The following is a 21149-nucleotide window of genomic DNA, read 5'->3' as shown; positions in this document are numbered from 1 at the left end:
TATTTAGAGGCGCAGCCACGTATGACCCCAAAACGGCTGATATAGGGAATTTTCCCCCTCTTTGAAAGACAGCCAGCCGCGGCTTTTCGACACCAGATCCGCGGAATTATCGTGGTGGCTTCATCGCATATCGGTGAACGCAGGATTAAGAAACCGAATAGAGAAATCACGGTTTGCTTTTTGAGCTGATCCCTAAGTCCGATCTAAAAAAGAGTCTACTCGTACGCCCTTGCACAATGCCGTCCAGCCTAGTTCATGCTCGTCCTAGGAGAAAATCGGCCCAAAAAGTCTCCGTCGCACGAGACGAGCTGCTTTCCCCGAGAGCGGTCCGGTCGACGCTGATTGGTCGCACCCAAAGACTGAGAAACTCGTCAATCGTACGAAAGATTCGGAGACCGGTGGCTAGTCGTTGTCGTTCGGCGGCGTCCCGACTTGGCGAAACTCGTTACTGGCTGGCCAAGATATCTTGGCTGCATTGCCGGAAAGAAACGCCACGCTTCAGCGTTCAAGATGGGATGGTTCGTTTTTTATTTTGGCGTGGAAAACAAAGAGAATGAAGTTGACGAAAAAAACGCCAGTGGCTTTAAAATTGAAGCGCTGCTCGGCAATAGCCCCGGGAAGGAAGCTGGCTAGACTGCTTCTCCTCATTTTTGATGGAGACGTGCCTCGGCTCAGATTTCTCTAGTGTCTGGTGGCTGTCGAACAACTTCCCCATGAGTCATGGATTGGTGATGCCTTGCCTCCAATCAACCACACAAGTCCACAAGTCAGCGGAACCAGGCAGACGTCCGTTGGCTCGCCAGAAACGCGGGGGTGGACCAAATGTCGTTTAGCACAAACGGTCAAGCCCGTTGGACTCAACGGAATTAAACTATCAGATAGACAACTGCGAGAACCTGGAGTTTGTCTTGGGGTTTGTGTGGGGGGAATGAGATGAGGTGAGGTTCAGCACAACGGACAAGGGTCTCCCCACACATCCACCATTCCGCAGTACGGGGTAAATTCCACGGGCGATCTGGCCAAGAGAGCTTGCCGACGAAATTCATCAAGATGGGCTGTTTAGTCTAGACATGCAGTAACAATGTTGGGGTGGCTAATAGTCTAGTAGCAACAGGGCGCTTCTTTCGCTCTTTTAGCCTTCTGCCTGTAAGTACTGTACATTCTCAGGTTGACTTTGGCTCGCTAAGAATTGAACTTCAAGGAGTTCGAGGAGTTTACACCGGTTGATCCGCTTTTGGCAATTGGTGCCCTAGTTTCTGCTAGTAATGGGGGCGGCAGACAAACAAAGACGGCGAACCCAAACAAGTTTCCGGACGGTCACGCCCTTTACACATCGCGACACAGGTCAATAAAAGGAAAAAGGCCACTTCCGCATACAAGTGTCCACGTAATGAATTTGATAGCCCTAGAACACTTGCCCATTCCGCAGCCACCAGTTGGGCTTTGTTAGTCGGGCAAACTAATGGGGCCGCCTTCTGTTTAGATACAGCCAGGAGGCGGACTTTGTTGATATATCCGTCTCAGTTCGTCTTAGTCCTCGTCTCGCAGCGGGAGCAAGCTGCGTGACTTTGCCTCGTAACCAGCTCGTACTTCGTACTCCCGTTGTTAGGGCTAGCGACAATCCGTCATGCAACCCGGAGAGATGGCCTGAATTATCGTTAGACTGCGGGGGAACATGGAGGCGAGGAGGGGCCAAGGTGGGCACCTGTCCGGGGTAAAGAAGCAAGACAAGGAGTGGGCTTTGTTGCGAAATGTTGCCTCCAATGGGCGGCCGGCCGAAAGAACCGTTTCATGTACAAGTTCAGCCACCTTTTGGTAGGGGGGAGATAGTCGACGCAACTCCTGTCAACTATCGAAAGCAAGCGATCCAATGCCACCAACGTAGATTCAAAGCTGGGGGCGTCTATTTCTGGGGAGGGGGGCGGGCAGGGTTGGATCCCGTACGGAGTGTGCGAAGCTTCCGACAGGGTCTGACCGTACATTCATGGTAGTTTGTGCTGCTGATGCTTGGATGCGTGACGTGACTACGAGCATCTTGTCGGTGCCCTGCATGAAACTATATAGTCTCATACCTCTTCCTGTTGTGACGATCCTTTCTTATCTTCTTCCTCCATTCAAGCGCCTAATTGGCTTTGATATACACAGCAGAGGTGAAACATCAAGTTACTGTTACACAAGTTAAACATCATGTCGTCGCCAACTGAGCAGCTGAATCGTCTGCACACCCATGACTGTAAGCATTGTCTCCTTCCTCTATTGGCTTTGAGTCAAGCTCTTTTGTCAATCTCAGTGTGGTCAACTAACACTCCATGCAGTAGAGCTGGGAACAACTGATGCAGTCCAAAAACATATCAGCCGTAACGTCGTACCCCCAAGACGCGTCTCGCAGCGCCGACTCGACTTTGAACACCGGCGTCCTCGCTGGCTGCGTGAATGCATAGCTGAAGCCACCGGAGTGTTCATGTATGTGCTGCCCGGCATCGGCGCCATCACTTCCTTCACGATCAATGCTACAAACCCCATCGGCTCCACTGCCTTTGGCAGTCTCTTCTCTATTGGCTTTGCCTTTGCATTGGGCATTGCCTTTGCCATCATTACATGCGCACCAACCTCTGGAGGCCACTTCAGCCCGGCTGTTACCATTGCGCTGTGGTTTTGGCAAGGCTTTCCCCTCAAGAAGGTGCCATACTACATCTTCAGCCAGCTTCTCGGAGGTTTCATTGCCGCTCTTGTGCTCATGGGCATCTACCACCAGCAACTTGAGGAGATGAAGCAAGTACTTCTTGCTGCCGGCGAACCTCTTGTTGCAAACGGTGCTCCAGCCAGTGTCTTATGTTCGTTCCCTAACCCTGGCCAATCAATGGGATATGTATTCATGACCGAGTTCTTCTGCGACTGTTTCGTTGGTCTCATCATCTGGGCCTGTCTCGACCCGGCGAACCCCTTTGTCTCTCCATCTCTCGCCCCTCTTGTCATTGGACTGGCTTATGGTGCCATGGCTTGGGGTTTTGGAGCCAACACTCTCACCATGAACATGGCTCGCGACTTTGGCCCCAGAGTTGTTGCCGCCATCTTCTACGGCAGGGAGGCCTTCTCTTACATGAATTATGCTGCCATTGGAATCTTTACCAGTATCCCAGCTACACTGGTTTCCAGCGCCTTTTATGAGTTTGTTATGCGAGACAGCCTGAGTGTCATTGGAACGGGCCATGCTGTTCACGCAGACGGAGATGAGGCCTTGGTGAGGCACATTACTAGAACTACTACTGTCGATGGCATTGAGGAGAGAAGAGGCGAATATAAGTCTTAGGTACCCATAGCTACGTAGAAAATTAATGACATAGAGCTACTCCAATAGCTTCTTAAATAAAATAACTACATATTAACACACTATCTTGCCTTATACCGAAAGTGACACTACCATGTACACAACTCATTAAATTATGTCCTCTTGGCTGTTGACTAAGCGCAACTAAACCTTCTCTTCTTAGTGCCGTAATCGTATGCAGGCGGCATGGCGATATAACTCTACCCAGAACCCATATTCAAAAGTCTTTTCACAACATCTCAACCATGTCGTCAATTCTTGATGCTTATTCATCTAGACTATCTCAAAACAATAGGTTTCTTACTAAGATAAACCCCCACCCTTTCCGTGTCATTAAGATTTAATGTGACGATCTGCCGGTACCTGCATTTCTGATTATTAAACACGGATCTGGAGCATCACAAGGTTTTACCTCGGTCAAGAGCTAGGCTGCACTTGGCCACGCGATACTACTTCAAGACGAGCTGTTTATCATGGGTATTTACCTATAAAGGCAATAGGGGAATTTTCCGATTGCAGCTTGATCTTGTTCGGCGGTATTGCGAGATGCAACTCATGATTCTCAGATTACTAATCAGTCTCGAGCGTTCAAGTGAAGATATTCACAAACTATGTCAGCCGCGGATTTATCAGCCAAAAATTCTGAAATAATAGTTTTGTAAGATATTTATCGATTACGAGGTTTCTTATAATGGTATTTGTCTTCATCAGCTTTAGATATTGAAGCCTCTCATTGGCAACATACAGACGAAGTTGCCCAGGGACGATTCATTGTCTGCTCAGGGCCTTGGAACGCCAATAGAATATCCTTGTGATGAGCAAATTTTCTTTTGACGAAGAGCTTTGCGAGACCTTTGTATCCATCCAGCGTTTTATATCGCCTTTCAGTTCTTGTCTCTTGGAATAGTACCATGCAACCCTGGCGCATCGTGATGCTCCCAAATCTGTGCGTTTTCTCTGGCTGTCTCCGTGAAGAGGTCTGCCTTAAAGCGATCTTCTCTCCATAGAATGAATGGCCAGCGGGTCACCATTAACAGTCGATTCGACAGGTTCTCTTCCGTTAAGGTTTTTTTCAGGCTCTAGAATAAAACCCACCCGGGCCCAGATGGAATATATATTTTAAGTACCCGATGCATATCCAGAGGTAAATAAATAAAATAATGAATTAAATACTTATTTTAAAAAAAAAATTAATTTCAAATATTATTAGACTTTATTAATATTTACTTTTTTTTAAAAAAAAAATAAAGTAAAATGCTTTTAAAATTATGTATTATATAGAATTATCATAACATAACTATGCAACCCGGGCCCGAGTGAAATAACATATATCACCTAACGTTGGCTTATTAAAGATAGTATATACACTACGTGGTAAGTTTATCCACACATGTATAGAAGTATGGAATTGTTTGGTATCAGATTTGGAAAATTGGTGGTCAAAATTAAAATACAGTGAGTTGCCCCTCAAATGACCAGCTCCCTGAAACTATTGGCCCACACATTTGCATTCACTTAGATCAAACTCGGAAAGGCACATGTAACATTATATCACAGCGAACATGGCGATAGCCCACGAGTTATGTGTAAACTTTTCGATTAACCGAATAAACAATTGCATTATCGCCAAATGTGGTGTGGAGGCTCTGTGCTGACGCCCAGTACCGCAGGTACATGTCCCTGCCCACAACCTTCACATGCGAAATGGATAACTACGTAGTAGCTAAAGGGGCTGTCCTGCCCAAATCTCAATACTAAAAGAAAAATCCCCGTCCCGAGGATCGAAAATTTGATCCTGATTGCAAAACTTTTTGATCGGATAGATAGGAAAAAGCAACCCGTATATGTCCCCCAATTTCTTTTCCCCCGAATCCAAACCTTCTACTCAATGGCCTCCTGGTTGGAGGGAGGCGCGTCTGAAGCACCCCCTTCTTCGACACCATCTTGCTCTCCTTCATTAGCAGAGGCGGTCTTTTCTTTGTTGGTCGCATCGACCTCTCCTTCAGCGGCAGCATCATGCTCTGCCGGGACAGCATCAATATGTTCCTGGGCGACAACGCTGACCTCATCCTGAGCAGCTTCAGTGGGCTCCTGGGCGGCAACGCTGACCTCAGCCTGGGCAGCTTCAGCAGGATCCTCAGCAATAACGTCCTTCACAGCATCGGGTGCGACTTCAAGTTGTTCTTGAGCGACAGTGTCGTCAACATCGTCGGGTGTAACAGCAGCGTCCTCGGTGTCCGAAGCGAAATCCAGGTCCTCGTCTTCTAAAACCTCACCATCAGGGTCGTAGTCGTCTGCAATCTCGATTTCCTCAGCTAAGGCGTTCTGGCGCTCTTCCATTCTGCGACGGTAAAATTGCGCTTGCTCCCCCTTCGCCTTCTTGGCCTCTTCGATGAATTTTGTGAGCCTCAGTTCGAGAACCACTCGGAGCCGGCCTTCCGCGAAAGTAAGCCACTCCTCGAACACACTCATGGGCTGGCTGGCGACCAGGTCTAACATAGCAACAGCCAGGTAGTCGTCGTGCTCAGTGTAGTAGGGTTGGTTTTCGGAGATCAGGATGAGTTTCGCGACGAGTGAGCAGGCGTATCCTAGCTTAATAGACTCCTCAGAGTAGTAGTCCATTTGCTTTCCGTCTCGCCCAGATAAAATGACCCAACCGTAGCGATTGAATGGTTGATTGAAGTAGGAACGGACAAGCTCGTACAACATAAGTTCACGTAGAGCTCCCGTCATCCATTCGGGCAAGTTGCACTCAGCAGAAAGTTGTTTGACCCATTTCATCAAGAGCATGCGCTCTTGATGGTCATGAAATGAATCTTTCACCTTTATGTTGTGCCAAATAACGGCCTGCTTTTGTCCCAAACGGTTGAGACGACCGTGAACCTGTTGGAGTGTTTTAGCATTAAAATGGAAGGTGGCCAGAATTCCTCGATCGCACGCGTGATGAAGATTAACACCAGTCGACATGATATTAATATTTGCAATAAATATTTGCGTGTCTGACTTGGGGTCGGAGAATGACTGGATGGCAGCGAGTTTGGCTGGTGGCTTGTCTGAAGAACGGACTGTCACAGTCTTATAACCTGCCATGAGGAGGGCGCCCAGCATCATCCTACACAAGCTTTCCACGGCCGCTCCTTCCTACTTGTGCTATCCATTGAGATAAGCTAAGCGAGCACAAAACAAGCGCACAGCCAGTTAAAGGAATATTTTTTTTCCCAATTCACTCTCGACATCAATTTTCAGAGCTCCAAACATTCGCCATGGAGACTTATAATGATACTGAAAGCTTCTGGTCGGAGATGTATGAGGGACTGCCACCACCATCGTCAAGTCCCCCTGTTCCAGCGATGGCAGCGATGGAGAGACAGTCAACTCCCTGTACATATTGCCTCAATCCAAATGAATACTCACAGGTACTAACATAAACGTAGGGGAAACGCTTCAAGCGTTTGAAGACGAACGGCTCTCCACAAACAGTTCGGTCATGAGAGTGTCCCTCTATGGACCTTTTTATGCTCACCTGCCCAACGTTTACCTTGATTGGGAGCTCGAAAGCTATGTTTACCGGGTTCTGGGGAGCAAATGCTATGGCCTCAAATTGCCAAAGCCAAGTGTCCTTCAACAGCATATCCAGAGTCCATACCACATGGTAAGTAATATACTGATTCATACTACTATCTATGAGATGCTACTACTTTATACTGCTATCTATGAGATAATACTAGTTTCTACTACTGATATATGACATTTACTGACATTCTTCAAGAAATATAACGAGATGCAAGCTCCCCGACAGCAAACACCACCCCCACTGACAAACTATGTCCGTCAAAATACCGAGGCTGCACCTAAGGAGGCGACAACTCCAAGCCGTCAATACATGCCTACAGAAATTGAAGATAGTCAAGCTGAAGATCTTTGGACAGCAAGTCCTACTTCTATCCGTCAAAATACCGAGGCTACACCTAATGAGGCGACAGCTCCTGTCGGACCCCTGGACAGTCAAGACATACCTGCAGTGATCGAAATCCTGGACAGTCAAGACATACCCACATTTATCGAACTCCCAAACAGCCAAACCGAAGACCTTTGGTCAGAAACCTCTACTCCTGTCCATCAAAATATCGAGCCCACACCTCATGAGGCGACAACTCCTGTCCATATCCTGGATGGTCGATACACACCTACAATCATCGAAATCCCGGACAGTCAGGCTGAGGATCTTTAGTCAGAGATTTTCACTCCGTCGAAAATTGAAGACGGTCGGGTTCTCCTGGACGAAGCCACTGCTCCTGAAGTCTTACCTTCGGAAATAGAAGACAGCCAGGGGGGCAGACAACATCTTTTGACTGCGCCCCTTGTTGCCAATGAACTAGAGAGCGACGACGGAACCGACAGTGAGAGCGTGAAAAGTGTTATATATATAACGCCATGCGAGTTGCCCGACTATGAGAGATGTACTTTGGGCTTTACAACCTCGTAGTAAGGTAGATAGCAATGTCTTTCATGAAAATGCATGTAAAGCAGAAATATATTTGAGCAATCACCTATATAGGAGCAAGTAGCGTTGAATCAAATCCAGCTCAAATCCCCATAATGATCCATGTTAATCCTCGCCTGAATTCTCTCCATCCATGTCTACCCCTGGTGCTGTCTCCCCCTGTAGTTCTTCCCCATCAATCGAATCTGGGTCTGGAAAGAGCCCCATCAACTTCTCACGAGGCTCGGGGGAGCAAAAAACGCCCTGGCTTCTGGTAGAATAAAACGCTAGGAAGCGGAGGGGTCCGGTTGGATACAGGTCGAGAGGAGATCTCGGTCCCACAGCTGGGGGAGCAAATCCCCAAAGATCAACCAATTCCCTTCGTCTTGTAAAAGTGCAGGGTCGATTAAAGAGCGAACAAAGCTTGCAAACGTTTTCATAAGGGGAGGAATCACCCGGTATGTAGGTAAGCGGAGGACAAAAAATTCGAGACTGAGAAGACTTCGAATACTCACGAGTTAAATCATACGCCTACGAAGGGAGTCATACGCCTACGAAGGGAGTCATACGCCTACGAAGGGAGTAGCTGCTATATTTTCATTTCCCCAATAACTACTACTACATCTACATTTCTTTAATAACCGCTACTACATCTATATTTCTCTAATAACCGCTACTACATCTATATTTCTCTAATAACCGCTACTACATCTACATTTCTCTAATGACCGCTACTACATCTATATTTCTCTAATAACCGCTACTATATCTACATTTCTCTAATAACTGCTACTACATCTATATTTCCCTCATAACTACTACTATATTTATATTTATCTTGTGATTGCTACTATATTCATGTGGTAAAATTCGGCTGCTGGCTGAATACTGGTAGGCGTTATTCTACAAAAGCGCTCCTCGACAGCTTAATTGGGTGCTTATATTCCTGAATGTATGTACTCATTCATTTGCGGTCCTACCTTTTCTGACCTTTGCTTAGCAGCGTATAATAACACGTGCTGATGAAAGAACATAAAAGTCGCGTTTGTTTCCGAATTTAGTACCGTGTTCAACTCCAAGAAGCGGCATACGTCCTGGGGGGAATAAGCGGTGTCTTGAACAAGAAGATCGAAGCATGTACGTGAGAGTTGAAAGGTGAAAAGAGGAAAGGCGTGATGATCTGGGAAGAAAGAGCAATAATAATATATTGATACTGAGGAGCTCAATCACGTGCGAGCGGGCATTCACCTTGAAATCACAACGAAGACAGTGAACCACACTCGAACCCTAATCTCACAAGCTTGCAGCAAGGAATCATCTTTAATAGCAAGTTCGTTTTATCAAAAGTTGTTTCCACAACAAGACTACATGTAACTAAAAGAAGCTTTAAGGTGCTGCTCCGAGGCGGGGGTGTCACTCGTGAGAAGTTGGTGGTCATAGGCGTCTATGGCAGTCAGTAGAAGAGAAGGAGAGTCAATTAGATGTAAATGTTCGAATATCTATTTTCATTTAGCACTCGATAGCTGTTTGCACTTAGAACTAGTGTAATAATCGCGGTGTATTTCTACAAACCCCTCCCGCGAGGCTATATAGTTAACTATAATGGTTGTCGTAATCATATCTCATGCTGCCCATGCCCAAAGCCGGTCGACTAGGTTTTTTGGCTTTTCTTCATAGTCTGTAGACTCATCCAATTGCCTTCCAGTGTCAAGATCAATCTCTTTGGCGTGGCGGAATTTGGTCTTCTTGATGATCTTCCATCCGAAGAAAAGTGTGAAAAAGATTCTACAACCACAAGTCAGCAGAAAAACAAGAGTATTGCGTGAATATTAAGACTTACGGTATGCCTACGTACGAAACCACGAAGTGTTGAGTGTCCCAATGGCCGTGAATAAACGTACTGAAGCCGTTGAAGATGAGGACGATGATGAAAAACCCAAGACTGATGTAGGAGAGGTAAGGTTGGAAGCGGCCACCAAAGGCCAACTCTTCCTTCCGGTTTATGCCTTGAGCACGAAGTGCACGGTCAAAACCCATGTAAGCAATACAAATACTACACCAGGTAAACAGAGCAGCAGTTGTGACGAGGTTGGCGAACCACGAAAAGACCTTGGCGCTGTCGGAGCTGACGGCCATGTAAGTAAGAGGTGCAAGAGCACCCGTAAAGAGAACACAGTAAATAGGAACTCCTCTCTTAGTGCATTTGAGCAAAAACTTTGGCGCTTGGCCACCTTCAGCGAGGGCAAGGAGATATCGGCTACCGCTGTATAGCAACGCGTTTCCGGCCGAAGCGGCAGACACGAGAACCACAGCGTTGATGATGTGAGGGAGAACCTTGATGCCAGCACGGGAAATACCAATAACCCAGGGTGAGCTGGCAACACCAGCACCGCCGTTTAGGAGCCTGTCATCGGTGTATGGGACAAGCACGCCAACAGCAAGTGTTCCAAGGACGTAGAAGAAGAGGATACGCCAGAAGAGTCGGTTCACTGCCTTTGGAATGTTGTGTCGAGGGTTTTCTGTTTCTCCTGCTGCAACAGCAATCATCTCGATACCCGCAAAAGCAAATCCAGCGTTGATAATGGCGTTGAAAAGTCCGAGGAAGCGCCCAGTGTCGCCACTGACGATATATTCCACCATAGCTCCGGGATTCTTCCAATAGCTATACAAGGAGTTCAGATTAATTTTTTGAGTCTAAAAAAGATAACAAAAGAGAGTTCCCAATGAAAAGAGCACTTACCGGAATCCAAGTCGGTCGTGAGTTGGGCCACCACCCAAATCAATGACAAGGGACAAGATGAGAAGGCCAACCAGAGCCACAATCTTGATGCAGGAGAATACGAATTCGACTTCCCCAAATACTCCCACATCGATAAGATTGAATATGAAGATTAGAACGAGGATGATTGAGATCCAGACGGCGGGCGAAATTGTGTCATTCCAAAATTGAATCACAGCAGCTGCGGCCGATATCTCTGCGCATACAGTGATTGCACAGTTGTACCACTGGTTCCAACCAACCGCAAATCCCAATGCCTCGTCGACAAAGCGAGAGCAGAATCTTGGCGTAGCACCAGGAAGTGGTATCCAAGTTGTCATCTCTCCTAGACATCGCATCTGAAGACAGAGTATGTTAGCATTATCATGATACCCTTGCGCCAACTACACAGCCTTATGTAAGGAGTAGCCATATAAAACTCACCATAGAGAATATAAACACACTAGTAATTGAGTAACCCAACAAGAGAGACAGGGGACCCGCCTGGGCGAGGCCACCACCAATACCCACGAAGAGACCCGTGCCAATGGTACCGCCAATGGCATAGAACTGCATATGACGCGATTTAAGCTTTCTCTTTACTGTCTCCCTCTCCACCATTGGGATATTAACCACTCCCTCATAATGGGTTATATTATTGACGGAGGCATGTTCTGACAAGTCGGATGGAGTTGCAATCTTCTTCTCGTCCATTGTAGATGCAAGGATTGAAACTGTTTACTTGAGTGTTGTCGAGTTTGAGTTTCATTGAACAACTCTATTCGTATTTGTAGTATTTGAAGAGGACTTACAAGGTCTTTTGAATGCCTGTTACTGTTATCACGAGAGTCGCTATCGTGAACTAGGATGATACGAATTTCCCGATTTTGCCGATGGTCAGGTCTCAATATGCCGACGAGCCATGCAGGCTGACCCACGCTAACATTCAGCGCTATAAGCAGCATTTACCGATGCCAAATGATTCCCAATGCCCGAAAAGACGGCCCCGATGCGCCTCCAAGGCTGGGAAATAGGAAAGGGGAAGCTTTTATATACAGATAAGGAACGCCGCCATGGAACTGCCCTAGTGTTGTGGCTTTAGACTTGGTCCCAGTGTGCAGCAACTGTATTTGCATATATCGCTTGGCTTGAACAATGACTCCTATACTATTGGAAGACCAGCCTGTAAGTATTGGTTCTGCCTTGAATACCCTGGCCCATTCTTATCTACTATTGACTTAACTTGGACTGACTGTTCGCCTCTAGGTCTGGAATAGGTTAATTAGATTTGAAGATGTTAATGGTCAAGAGAGATACGGTGAACCTATTGACGATGACCTCGATGGTACGATGCATTACACTTTGATTCCAAAGCACGGGATAGTTACAGGCATTTGCTGCAATAACTAACATGGGTTTTACGTTTAGTTGGCATTGCCTTACACCGTGGCGAAGACGTATATGCTAGGATTGTTCGAGCCGAGTCAGCTCTAGACCTATCCGCCGCCCTATCAGAAGACGTCGTGCAAGTTAAAAGGGTCAGCGGAGAATCCTACAACTACCGGACGTGGATCAGCTTGTTGACGGAGTAACAGATATTGGCACCGCTCAGACCAGAGGAAGCGGGTACAATACGATGCATTGGACTCAATTACCGCGAACATGCCGTAAGTATTGGCACAACTCTGAGGAATAATTTTGGATAGAGATATCTAATTTTATTATAACAGGCAGAAATGAAGTTATCAATTCCTAAAACTCCGACAATGTTTCTCAAGGCAACCGAAACAATCAATCACCCTTCAGGCCACATTGTTGCCCCTCACTGCGCAGATCTACACGACTGCCATTTGGACTACGAAGTGGAACTCGCCGTTGTCATCGGAAAGACATGCAAAGATGTCTCCGAGGATCATGCCATGGAATATGTGCTAGGTTACATGACCGCCAACGATGTCACCGCACGGACACACCAGAACGAAGTCTCGCAGTGGGATCGCGGCAAGGGCTTCGACGGATTCGCACCAATCGGACCAGCTCTCGTTTCGTCAAGGGTCATTCCCGACCCGTCGGTTTTACAGCTCCAGACCGTCCTCAACGGACAGGTGATGCAGCAAGGAGAAGCGAGTGACATGATTTTCACCGTTCCCAAGATAGTCTCGTTTTTATCTCAGGTAAGGAAACTAAGGAGAATTTACATGGTGTATATTTGCTTACGATCGGATATAGGGCTGCACGTTGCAAAAGGGGACTATTATTCTGACTGGGACCCCTTGCGGAATTGGTGTCAGCCGAAACCCGCCAGTTCGGCTCGTCGAAGGCGACGAGTTGTTTGTAACTATTAGTCATGGGCTTGGGTCGCTGACAAACCCCATTGCGTTCAAATCTTCAAAGCATAATGGACACCTCGTTGAAGCGAGAATCTAGAATAGACGTTTCTCTCACGAGCGTACATCTGATGGGACAGTTAGGAAGTTTGGTTTAGAGTACTTTCGACGAACAGAGTCGAGTTGGAAATCTAGAATAGCATTACTATGTAGGCGTTATTGCCCAATATAGCTACTATCTTCCGCAATATCTGATATCATCTGCTCCCAAGTGCTAAAGTCTGCTGCACCAGGAAATGAAAATTGGTTATCCTCCCAAACAGTTGGCCAATATATGGAGCTCATATCCGAAGACATGGCTGGAGATTCCAAGTCTGGGGGTCGTATACGCGCAGAACCATCTACAGTGTTGGTTCTGGTGTTAAGAGGCTCAGCCGGAGAGCCAGATGTATAAACACTCATCGAAGTACATCTGGAATCTCTGGCCTTTGCAATACAAAGCTCAATTACCTTTAGCTCCGCCATACCAAATTCGTTTAACCAGGGGTCTTGGTGCAGGTTTTCGCAGTATGCTTCCAGGTCTTCTAGGATAGCACCAGCTTGTGACGAATGAGGATTCTTAACCGCAATAATTCCTAAAATCATTGCACTATTGAATAGATTGTGAGCTCCGAAAGCCCATCGCAAGTTGTCCGCAGTCGTGCTATTCATTGTACGAAGTCTGATTTTCAAATCTGCCAACGCTGATGACATGCACGCCTCGTGACTCGACCGAAATCGATCCGTGATAGACTCCCGGAGCAAAAATGGCCGATGTAGGATGATTCTTGCAAAGTGGAATGATGTGTGTAGGTAGAGTCGATGCCACGGAAGAAATGGGAGGGCCTCGTCTCCTGCAGTGTCCGGGTTTTCTAGGCTGAAATATGGCGGTAGCTGCTCACTCCACATGACCAAGTCGGCATCGAGCTGAAGAACAGCTTCGTAGCTGGCTCGTTCTAATCCAAAGCATTTCTCCTGAATCTTGCCAATGACCTTGGCAAGTCGATAGAGTAGGAATGACAAGACGCTCGGCGTTGGTAGATTAAGCGGCTGCGGAACAACGCGAGCAGCTTCTTCGTCCTCCAAGTCATCCAACCACACATTCTCAGCCTCGTGTGTTAGACAAAATTCGTCATTGATAGCATAGGGTCGGCCTAATGCGAGGGATATCATACGGTCGATGGCGTATATATGGCTCCAAAGTCGTCTCCGCTGTTCCGTGCCTTTCCGCGACATGCGCCATCTTTCACCGTCAACCTAACATATGTGAGCTTCTCTCATGTCATGAACAATATTGGACCTTTGAAACTCTTACGTGCATTCCCTGGGCTTGTCCCATTCGTGAAGCAAAGCCGATGGTAAGCCATGATTCTGAAACTCGTCGAGTGTGAAGAAGATAGCGAGTGACCAGAAGCCCAGCCCGTACAATATCTGTGCTTTCTCCGTAGAATGATGGAGCAATAACGATTGCTCTCCTAGCTGCCCACTGTATAGTATCCCGTCAGCTGCTGAGTACTTGCTATAATCATTTGCACCAGGATCAGTAAATACGTACGTAAAATCTTAGAGATGCCTCTTCCCGCTCTCGTTGTACATCCAGCGTTAGACGCGGTGGAGTGTCGAGCAACACTCCAAATGCCAGTATTATGAATAAAAGTCCCAGCCAGCGAAGATCAACGTTGGCCAGATCGTCAAATCCAAATCGTCGTCCCCAAAACTCGTCATAGCTGCTCCTAAAGGTCGCCTCGTGAACCGCATCCAAAGACCAGTTCACTTCGGCCAGGAAAATGTTCACCAGACGATCAACTGTCGATTTCTGACGAGGCAACAAACCAAGTAGGTCCCAAACCTGAGCAAAAGAGCTGGATTCATCTCGAAAAGACTGCAGCGTGTCCCGACCCCGTGAGATTCCTGACGGGAGATCTTGACCCTCTTCGCTCAGTATTCTAGCCGCTACTTGGTGTCCAAAGTAGGAAGAGCCGTAAAAGGCCCTTGAGCCCCTATTGGCGAACAATGACCCCAAACGAGGACTCATGGGCGTCTGTATGATCCTTCTCGGTCTTGGTGAATATGGCTGGGTGATGGCAACCACCTGGGGGGTCTCAGACGCCTTAGAGACTCCATTGGTCGTAGAATCGCCGCACAGGTGAGCAACTCCACGCTGCAGGCAGCGATTGCACGGCTGATTACGATCGCACTTCTGCTTCCTCAAATGACATTGCGTACACGAGGTGGGTTTCCGGCCTCGTCTGCTGCCTCTACTGGCCGGCTTTCTCGGTTGGGCCACCACAACGTCCGTCATCTCGGGGTTTCTCCACATACACAACGGGGTTCCGGTTCCGAGGGCGATTGTTTCTGATAAAAAAGCAGTGTCGGCAATTAGAATATTGTTGGTGTGAGGGAAGATGAGCTGTTGTGTGTTGGAGGCGAATTTGCCGATATAAGAGTCTTATGACTAAAGAGGCCTGCTCTAGATCTGGGGGTTTTTTCTGGGGGATCTGGGGAAGGGTCCCCGTTCTTAGGGATAGCTCGGACGATTGTGTCGCCAAATCACCAGCTGAGGATGCTTATTGAGTCAGGGAGTTGGGGAAGCTCGACGCCATTCCGCAACCTCCGCAGGGTTTTTTGGAGAAGGAAATGCGAATGCGGAGAAAAGGTTGGCTCCATGGAGCGCCCGTTTTCAGCTTGGCCACAGGAAGAAGCCGGCACATGTACGTAATCAATTGTTCGCTGTCAATTGCTGTCATGGACAAAACGACAATACTACGGGATGCTGGCGAGAGAAGGAGAGAAGGCGAGAGAGAAGAGTTGAGCATACTTCGGGGGGCTTGCTAGCTATTTGCACAGTGATATCGAGTCAAATCATACGTGGAATATTATTTTGCGATCCATTTTCCCAAAAGGGTTCGCGCAGGATGACAAAACAATCACTCAGAAACCCATGATTCCACCAGCATTGAACCAACTCATGCAGCCAAGTCTATGTTACAATGCATCATTGGATCGTTCAACCCTTGCAACCGATTGATTTCAACTCGTACTTGTACTATCAACTGCCGCGCAAGTGACAAACATCAAGCAACCGCGCTCTGAAGACCACGGCCCATGTTCCATCCCCGGGTTGCGGTATGCATACATGCCCTTGTCAAAGGTCTGACGCAATGTCTTATCCGTAAGATCGCCCTCCACGATATAAATCTCCTCAATGAACGTATGCACAAAGGGGCTTGAGGCCGGGTTTGTTGCGCCGGGTTGCCATCGCTGGAGTAGTGTTTTGCGACCAGTTGCTTTGTCCTCGTTTAGAACCAGCTCCTCGATTCCTGGAGAGCACTGCCGCCAGGTGGAGCGCGTTGTGGGATCATGGAATTCGAACTGCTCCATTGTCGAGATTGGTGATGATTGTCGCGTTTGCTTTGTGCCAATTGGCTTGAATGCGCAGATACAACCGTTGATTCGTTTCGTGATTTGCGTGCTCGCGTGGACAGCTCTCCAACCCGACTCTTTCTCTTCTTACTGTAGCATCGACCGCCACCTTTTATCACCAGCTGATATGAGGAGAAGCTGAGTGGAACCGCCGCTGTCGGTGAATGGGCGATTAAGCCGATGCTCACACTGGGCGCGCTATTGAAGCCTCTATATGGAGCAAGACAAGAGTACTAGAATGCGCTATGGGGCAATAGATTGGAACTGTGGAAAAAGCCGAAAAGCCGAAAGACATCAAAGCTGGTATTGCTTCGCCTCTGGCATATCTTATTCTTATCATTGCATGGATAGATATTTTGAGAATACTGATTATTATTGACAAATTCCAAGTGGCGATAGACAAACAGCTATTCGTCAGCTATCCAACAGAGCGTTCAATTACAGTCTAATTCTTCATTAGCTGTATAGGGCCATTCTCCAAGTCAACTTCATCTTTCATCAAAATGGCGTCCATCGCTCGCAGCATTCTGAAGAAACCCGTCAAGATTGCCATTGTGCAGCTGTCTTCGGGCCTTGACAAGGCTGCAAATCTGAAGCATGCTGCTTCTCAAGTAGCAAAGGCCGCCTCGGGGGGATCCAAGATTGTCGTTCTCCCAGAGTGCTTCAACTCACCTTATGGAACCGATTTCTTTCCCAAATACGCAGAGACCCTGCTGCCTTTGCCTCCAGTGAGGGAGCAAGCCCCTTCCTATTATGCTTTATCGGCAATGGCAGCAGAGAATAAGGTATACCTTATTGGAGGCTCGATTCCTGAGCTCAACCCTTCTACAAAGAAGCATTACAATACTTGTCTCATCTTCGGACCCGATGGCGCCCTGTTGTCGATTCATCGCAAGATGCACCTATTTGATGTTAACATTCCTGGCAAAATTACTTTCCGGGAATCTGACGTTCTCAGCCCAGGCAACAAGGTCACCCTCGTCGACTTTCCCGAATATGGAAAAGTCGCTATTGGTATTTGCTACGATATTCGGTTCCCTGAGCTTGCAACTATTGCAGCTCGCAAAGGAGCATTTGCTCTAATCTACCCTGGCGCGTTCAACCTCATCACAGGCGCCCTTCACTGGAAGCTATTAGCCCAGGCACGAGCCGTTGACAACCAAATTTACGTGGGAATGTGCAGCCCTGCACGTAACCTAGATGGTCCCTATCATGCCTGGGGCCACAGTATGATTCTCGACCCAATGGCTGGTGTCTTGGCGGAGACTGAAGAAGGGGAGGCTATCATTGAGGCTGAACTGAACGAAGAGAGAATTACGGAGACACGAAGAAACATACCTTTGGAGACACAGAGGCGTTACGATATTTATCCCGATGTTAGCGAGGGCAAAGTAGCATATGAGGATCCCGATCTTCTGGGTCAGATTCGTAACTAATTAGAATAGTCTATAGGTTGAAATGTTACAAGCTATATATATTACAAGCTATATATGTTATTGTTTTCTCATAGTTTAAATATGCTGCTCCTGACTGAATGGTTTATTATTTCTGAGATGGGTGTATAGCTTTGGTATTTCCTGTTCGATACGTCCAAAAGGCTACATGCTTTGTTACTGACATATTCACTACCGAGGCTATAGTATATTATGATGCTTGTTGTGACAACGGATGCCGCAAACTGGTCAATTCATATAGATAAAAGCTCAATTGTAAGAAATATCCTGTCTAACTCTATACTGCGTGTACGTTCTAAAACGAGAAAAGCGATCGGTCAGTCTTATAGTATCTAGTTTCCATCTTCAAGGCCCCCATGTGCCTTCATATAAGCCGCCTCGACTTCTTCCTTGTCGTCATCTCCAGGCAATTTAACAACGCCACTTCGTGTAAGTCCACGATACTTTTCTTCCTGAACCTTGCCCAAAGTGCTCTTGGCCAGCTTTCCTCCTCCCAGGCCATACAATTCCTGGAAAGACATAATCATGGGCCGCCACTTGTCGGGATCGATACGGTTGGGATATCCCGGCATACGAATCGAATCCACAACATGGGTTCGAAGAATCTTGAGCTCAATGCAGACGATGACGCCCTTGAGATCGGGATAGTCCTTCATAACTTGATGGGCTTCGGCTAATTCGCATTCCATCTGAACAGGACATTCCAAAATTCGACGCGGGCGAACAAGATCGGATATCTGAGGCGTAAGATCCGCGCAGGTCCATTTGTCCTTGACATAGCGGTATCCTCTGTCCTTCTTCGAGTCAGAGACATTCTCGGTGCCAGTTGTATCGGCTAGCAGGTTGACATGGCGAGCCATGCTGTCGTCGGGAAGATTGACAACACATTGACCAGTTCGAAGAATGTTCACTGGTGTCTTGCTTTGGGCTGCAAAGCCAAGGATGCACCGATGTCCCAGCCAAAAAGCAGAAGAGATGGCACAGATGTTTTCAGACCCATCTTCGTTCTCGGACGAGACGAGGACAACGGGAGTGCCCCAATAGAGGATAGCCGGGGAGATGATGGAGTGTGACATTGTCAAAATAGTTTAAGGTGTGGCAAATTATTAGGTGTTTGAGTTGTTGATTGAGTCAGGGAATAGAATATTGAAGTAGGAGGGATCAGGGCGATTTAAGCTGTTGTGTCTGTCCTTTCTATGGCTGCGATTGTTGTGATGAATAAACATTGTCGAAAGTGAGAAGAAAGGCACCGTCTTATAATCATTTCAATGTGCCTACTTTACTATCTGTCTCTGTTTTCTTCGTAAATAACATTGCTTTGAATACTTATCAACTGTCTTACTGCCTGATTGAGCACTCAAGCTTGAATGGTCATATCAAAAGCAACCCAGCTCCGTAGTGGGGCCATGGCCGGCACGGCTGATCTAAATCTGAGCTCCGGCAGATTCCTTCTGGCAGCTCGTTTCAATAGTCTAGCGTAAAGCTGGCTTTTGCTGGGTGTCGCGGAGATGTTCTTTTTCTCCTACAAGCTACTTCGCGAGCAACAGCGGAAATGCCGCGGAAATGCTTCATCTATCATTGGGGCTTTGCGTGAGCAATTAGGTGTTCACCTGAACTCGGTGAGCCTTGACAACCGGAACAAAATAGCATCCTATTGGTGGATAATTATGACTAGTTTCGAACAATTGAAGCAAGCTGTACTGTTATGTTGTTTGACACGAGTTGAGGTTTGCTTTCAATATTTTACCAATGTTAGGATTGCGATGACGACTGTTAGGACATCTCACTACATACTGAGTAAGGTTGATTCAGAGATGATCGTATGAGTATAGAGCAGCTGCGCAGCTGAAAGAAAATGATGATGATAATAGCAATAGAGAATCTAGCCGAATTTAGTTTCCCCAATGGTCATTATTTGAAAATTTCACTGAAAAATAATGGAAACTTGGATATTGCAGGGTAGGATATTTGCCGGGTCGCAAGGCTGGGGACTCTCAAAAGTGTCGGGTGGCTAATACTGCTGGTGGCTGGTGCCTCAGCCACAGCGGCCTGCGCAAGGCTGCACATTGGCTTAGGCAAAGTTCCAAAGTGAGCTTCTGCCAGCTGAGCGATCGTCAACTTTCACAGCAACTTGGCCCTCGTGTTCCCACCGTCAAAATGGTAAGAATCTGTCCTTAGTTATGGCGAAAATTTGCTCATCTATTTTATATAGGCTCGAAACTCGGAAAAGGCCCAGTCTATGCTCTTCCGCTTCCGCGAAGCGCAAGCAGCAGACCTGGGCATCATCGACGCCGGACGAACTCGCCGCCCCAAGGTCATCACCGAAGTCGACTCAATCCCATCGTGCGAGAGATGGCGTGGCCAAGTGCTCAAGGAGATTTCGCGCAAGGTCTCGAGGATCCAGGACCCCGTGCTCAGCGACTACCAGATCCGCGACATCAACGATGAAATCAACAAGCTGATGCGGGAGAAGCACATGTGGGAGGTACAGATACGGAATTTAGGCGGGCCGAATTACATGAGAGGAGGCGGGAAGATGTACGACGAGCAAGGCAGAGAAATACCGGGCGGAGGGAAGGGATACAAGTATTACGGACGAGCCCGAGAACTGCCCGGCGTCAAGGAGCTCTTTGAGGCGGCCCAAGCGAAGAAGCAAGAGGACAAACCACTCGAAACCAGCAAAGACTTGAGGAAAATTGTGGACGCAGCGTACTACGGCTACGCTCCTGGCGAAGAGGACGACGCCCTGCTACAATACGAGGCAGAGAAAGAAAGGGAGGCGGCGGAGAATCTCGTCAAGACAGGGCCTCAGGGGGTCCCCGACGGCTGGGAACCATTACCTGGGGATAGTGGGGATGGCCATGGGTGGGCATTGCCAACGATGGAGGAGGTTCAGATGGAGCTTCTCGAGAGAAGAAGACGGAAGCTTCTTGACCAGCTTTAAATCGACATTTCCTTGCACGGCCTGGGAATACGATGGAAGTCATTGCATGCGGATCGATGACAGAGACGCAATGCTTGGTGCAAGAATACCACCCGACGGGAAAACGGGGGAGATGCCAGCATTCAAGACATTACCGTCTAGGCAAACCCTTTACTGCGTCATGGTTTTATGGGAACTTGGGCACGATGTAAGCCCTACTGATTCGCTTCGTGCGGGCTACTGCTGGGAAGCAAGTACATATGGCATCGGCATTTCAACACCCGCGAATGCTTGGTTGTCTGATTATCCTGGCAAGGATCTCAAGGAGGAAAGGGAAAGGAAAGAGCCAGTCGGCCCTGTGAATTTGAGAATGATCCGACTGTTGCGATGCTGTGGAGATATGAGAAGGACGTT

At 47.6% G+C, this 21149-nt stretch overlaps 10 protein-coding genes across 10 annotated transcripts; 5 read left to right on the top strand and 5 right to left on the bottom strand.

The window, feature by feature from the left end:
• Positions 1-2187: 2187 nt before the first annotated feature.
• T069G_06503 (major intrinsic protein domain-containing protein) lies at positions 2188-3310 on the top strand (the record flags this gene model as incomplete). The annotated part of the gene is made up of 2 exons (XM_056173713.1): positions 2188-2233; positions 2316-3310. 2 exons carry the CDS (start codon positions 2188-2190, stop codon positions 3308-3310), a joined length of 1041 nt encoding a protein of 346 aa, XP_056027292.1.
• Positions 3311-5209: 1899 nt separating this feature from the next.
• Positions 5210-6439, bottom strand: T069G_06502 (uncharacterized protein; the record flags this gene model as incomplete). Its single annotated transcript, XM_056173712.1, has 1 exon — positions 5210-6439. One exon carries the CDS (start codon positions 6437-6439, stop codon positions 5210-5212), a length of 1230 nt encoding a protein of 409 aa, XP_056027291.1.
• A 152-nt stretch (positions 6440-6591) lies between these two features.
• T069G_06501 (uncharacterized protein) lies at positions 6592-7559 on the top strand (the record flags this gene model as incomplete). The annotated part of the gene is made up of 3 exons (XM_056173711.1): positions 6592-6709; positions 6763-6980; positions 7098-7559. 3 exons carry the CDS (start codon positions 6592-6594, stop codon positions 7557-7559), a joined length of 798 nt encoding a protein of 265 aa, XP_056027290.1.
• A 1874-nt stretch (positions 7560-9433) lies between these two features.
• Positions 9434-11283, bottom strand: T069G_06500 (amino acid permease domain-containing protein; the record flags this gene model as incomplete). The annotated part of the gene is made up of 4 exons (XM_056173710.1): positions 9434-9596; positions 9652-10473; positions 10552-10928; positions 11014-11283. 4 exons carry the CDS (start codon positions 11281-11283, stop codon positions 9434-9436), a joined length of 1632 nt encoding a protein of 543 aa, XP_056027289.1.
• Positions 11284-11724: 441 nt separating this feature from the next.
• T069G_06499 (fumarylacetoacetate (FAA) hydrolase family domain-containing protein) lies at positions 11725-12996 on the top strand (the record flags this gene model as incomplete). The annotated part of the gene is made up of 6 exons (XM_056173709.1): positions 11725-11754; positions 11836-11914; positions 11998-12107; positions 12165-12236; positions 12300-12743; positions 12799-12996. The coding sequence occupies 6 exons, from the start codon at positions 11725-11727 to the stop codon at positions 12994-12996; spliced, it is 933 nt and encodes a 310-aa protein (XP_056027288.1).
• Positions 12997-13112: 116 nt separating this feature from the next.
• On the bottom strand, positions 13113-14970 carry T069G_06498 (fungal specific transcription factor domain-containing protein; the record flags this gene model as incomplete). The annotated part of the gene is made up of 3 exons (XM_056173708.1): positions 13113-14192; positions 14251-14421; positions 14491-14970. 3 exons carry the CDS (start codon positions 14968-14970, stop codon positions 13113-13115), a joined length of 1731 nt encoding a protein of 576 aa, XP_056027287.1.
• A 931-nt stretch (positions 14971-15901) lies between these two features.
• T069G_06497 (chrR cupin-like domain-containing protein) lies at positions 15902-16316 on the bottom strand (the record flags this gene model as incomplete). The annotated part of the gene is made up of 2 exons (XM_056173707.1): positions 15902-15915; positions 15977-16316. 2 exons carry the CDS (start codon positions 16314-16316, stop codon positions 15902-15904), a joined length of 354 nt encoding a protein of 117 aa, XP_056027286.1.
• A 545-nt stretch (positions 16317-16861) lies between these two features.
• Positions 16862-17794, top strand: T069G_06496 (carbon-nitrogen hydrolase domain-containing protein; the record flags this gene model as incomplete). The annotated part of the gene is made up of 2 exons (XM_056173706.1): positions 16862-17372; positions 17418-17794. 2 exons carry the CDS (start codon positions 16862-16864, stop codon positions 17792-17794), a joined length of 888 nt encoding a protein of 295 aa, XP_056027285.1.
• Positions 17795-18144: 350 nt separating this feature from the next.
• T069G_06495 (flavin reductase like domain-containing protein) lies at positions 18145-18888 on the bottom strand (the record flags this gene model as incomplete). Its single annotated transcript, XM_056173705.1, has 1 exon — positions 18145-18888. The coding sequence occupies one exon, from the start codon at positions 18886-18888 to the stop codon at positions 18145-18147; it is 744 nt and encodes a 247-aa protein (XP_056027284.1).
• Positions 18889-19969: 1081 nt separating this feature from the next.
• On the top strand, positions 19970-20756 carry T069G_06494 (isy1-like splicing family domain-containing protein; the record flags this gene model as incomplete). Its single annotated transcript, XM_056173704.1, has 2 exons — positions 19970-19972; positions 20025-20756. The coding sequence occupies 2 exons, from the start codon at positions 19970-19972 to the stop codon at positions 20754-20756; spliced, it is 735 nt and encodes a 244-aa protein (XP_056027283.1).
• Between the last annotated feature and the right edge of the window lie 393 nt (positions 20757-21149).

Source organism: Trichoderma breve, chromosome 4, assembly GCF_028502605.1.
Source record: "Trichoderma breve strain T069 chromosome 4, whole genome shotgun sequence".
In the NCBI taxonomy this organism is placed as follows: domain Eukaryota; kingdom Fungi; phylum Ascomycota; class Sordariomycetes; order Hypocreales; family Hypocreaceae; genus Trichoderma; species Trichoderma breve.
Note: the sequence above shows the minus strand (reverse complement) of the source record. Positions and strands in the feature narration are given on the sequence as shown.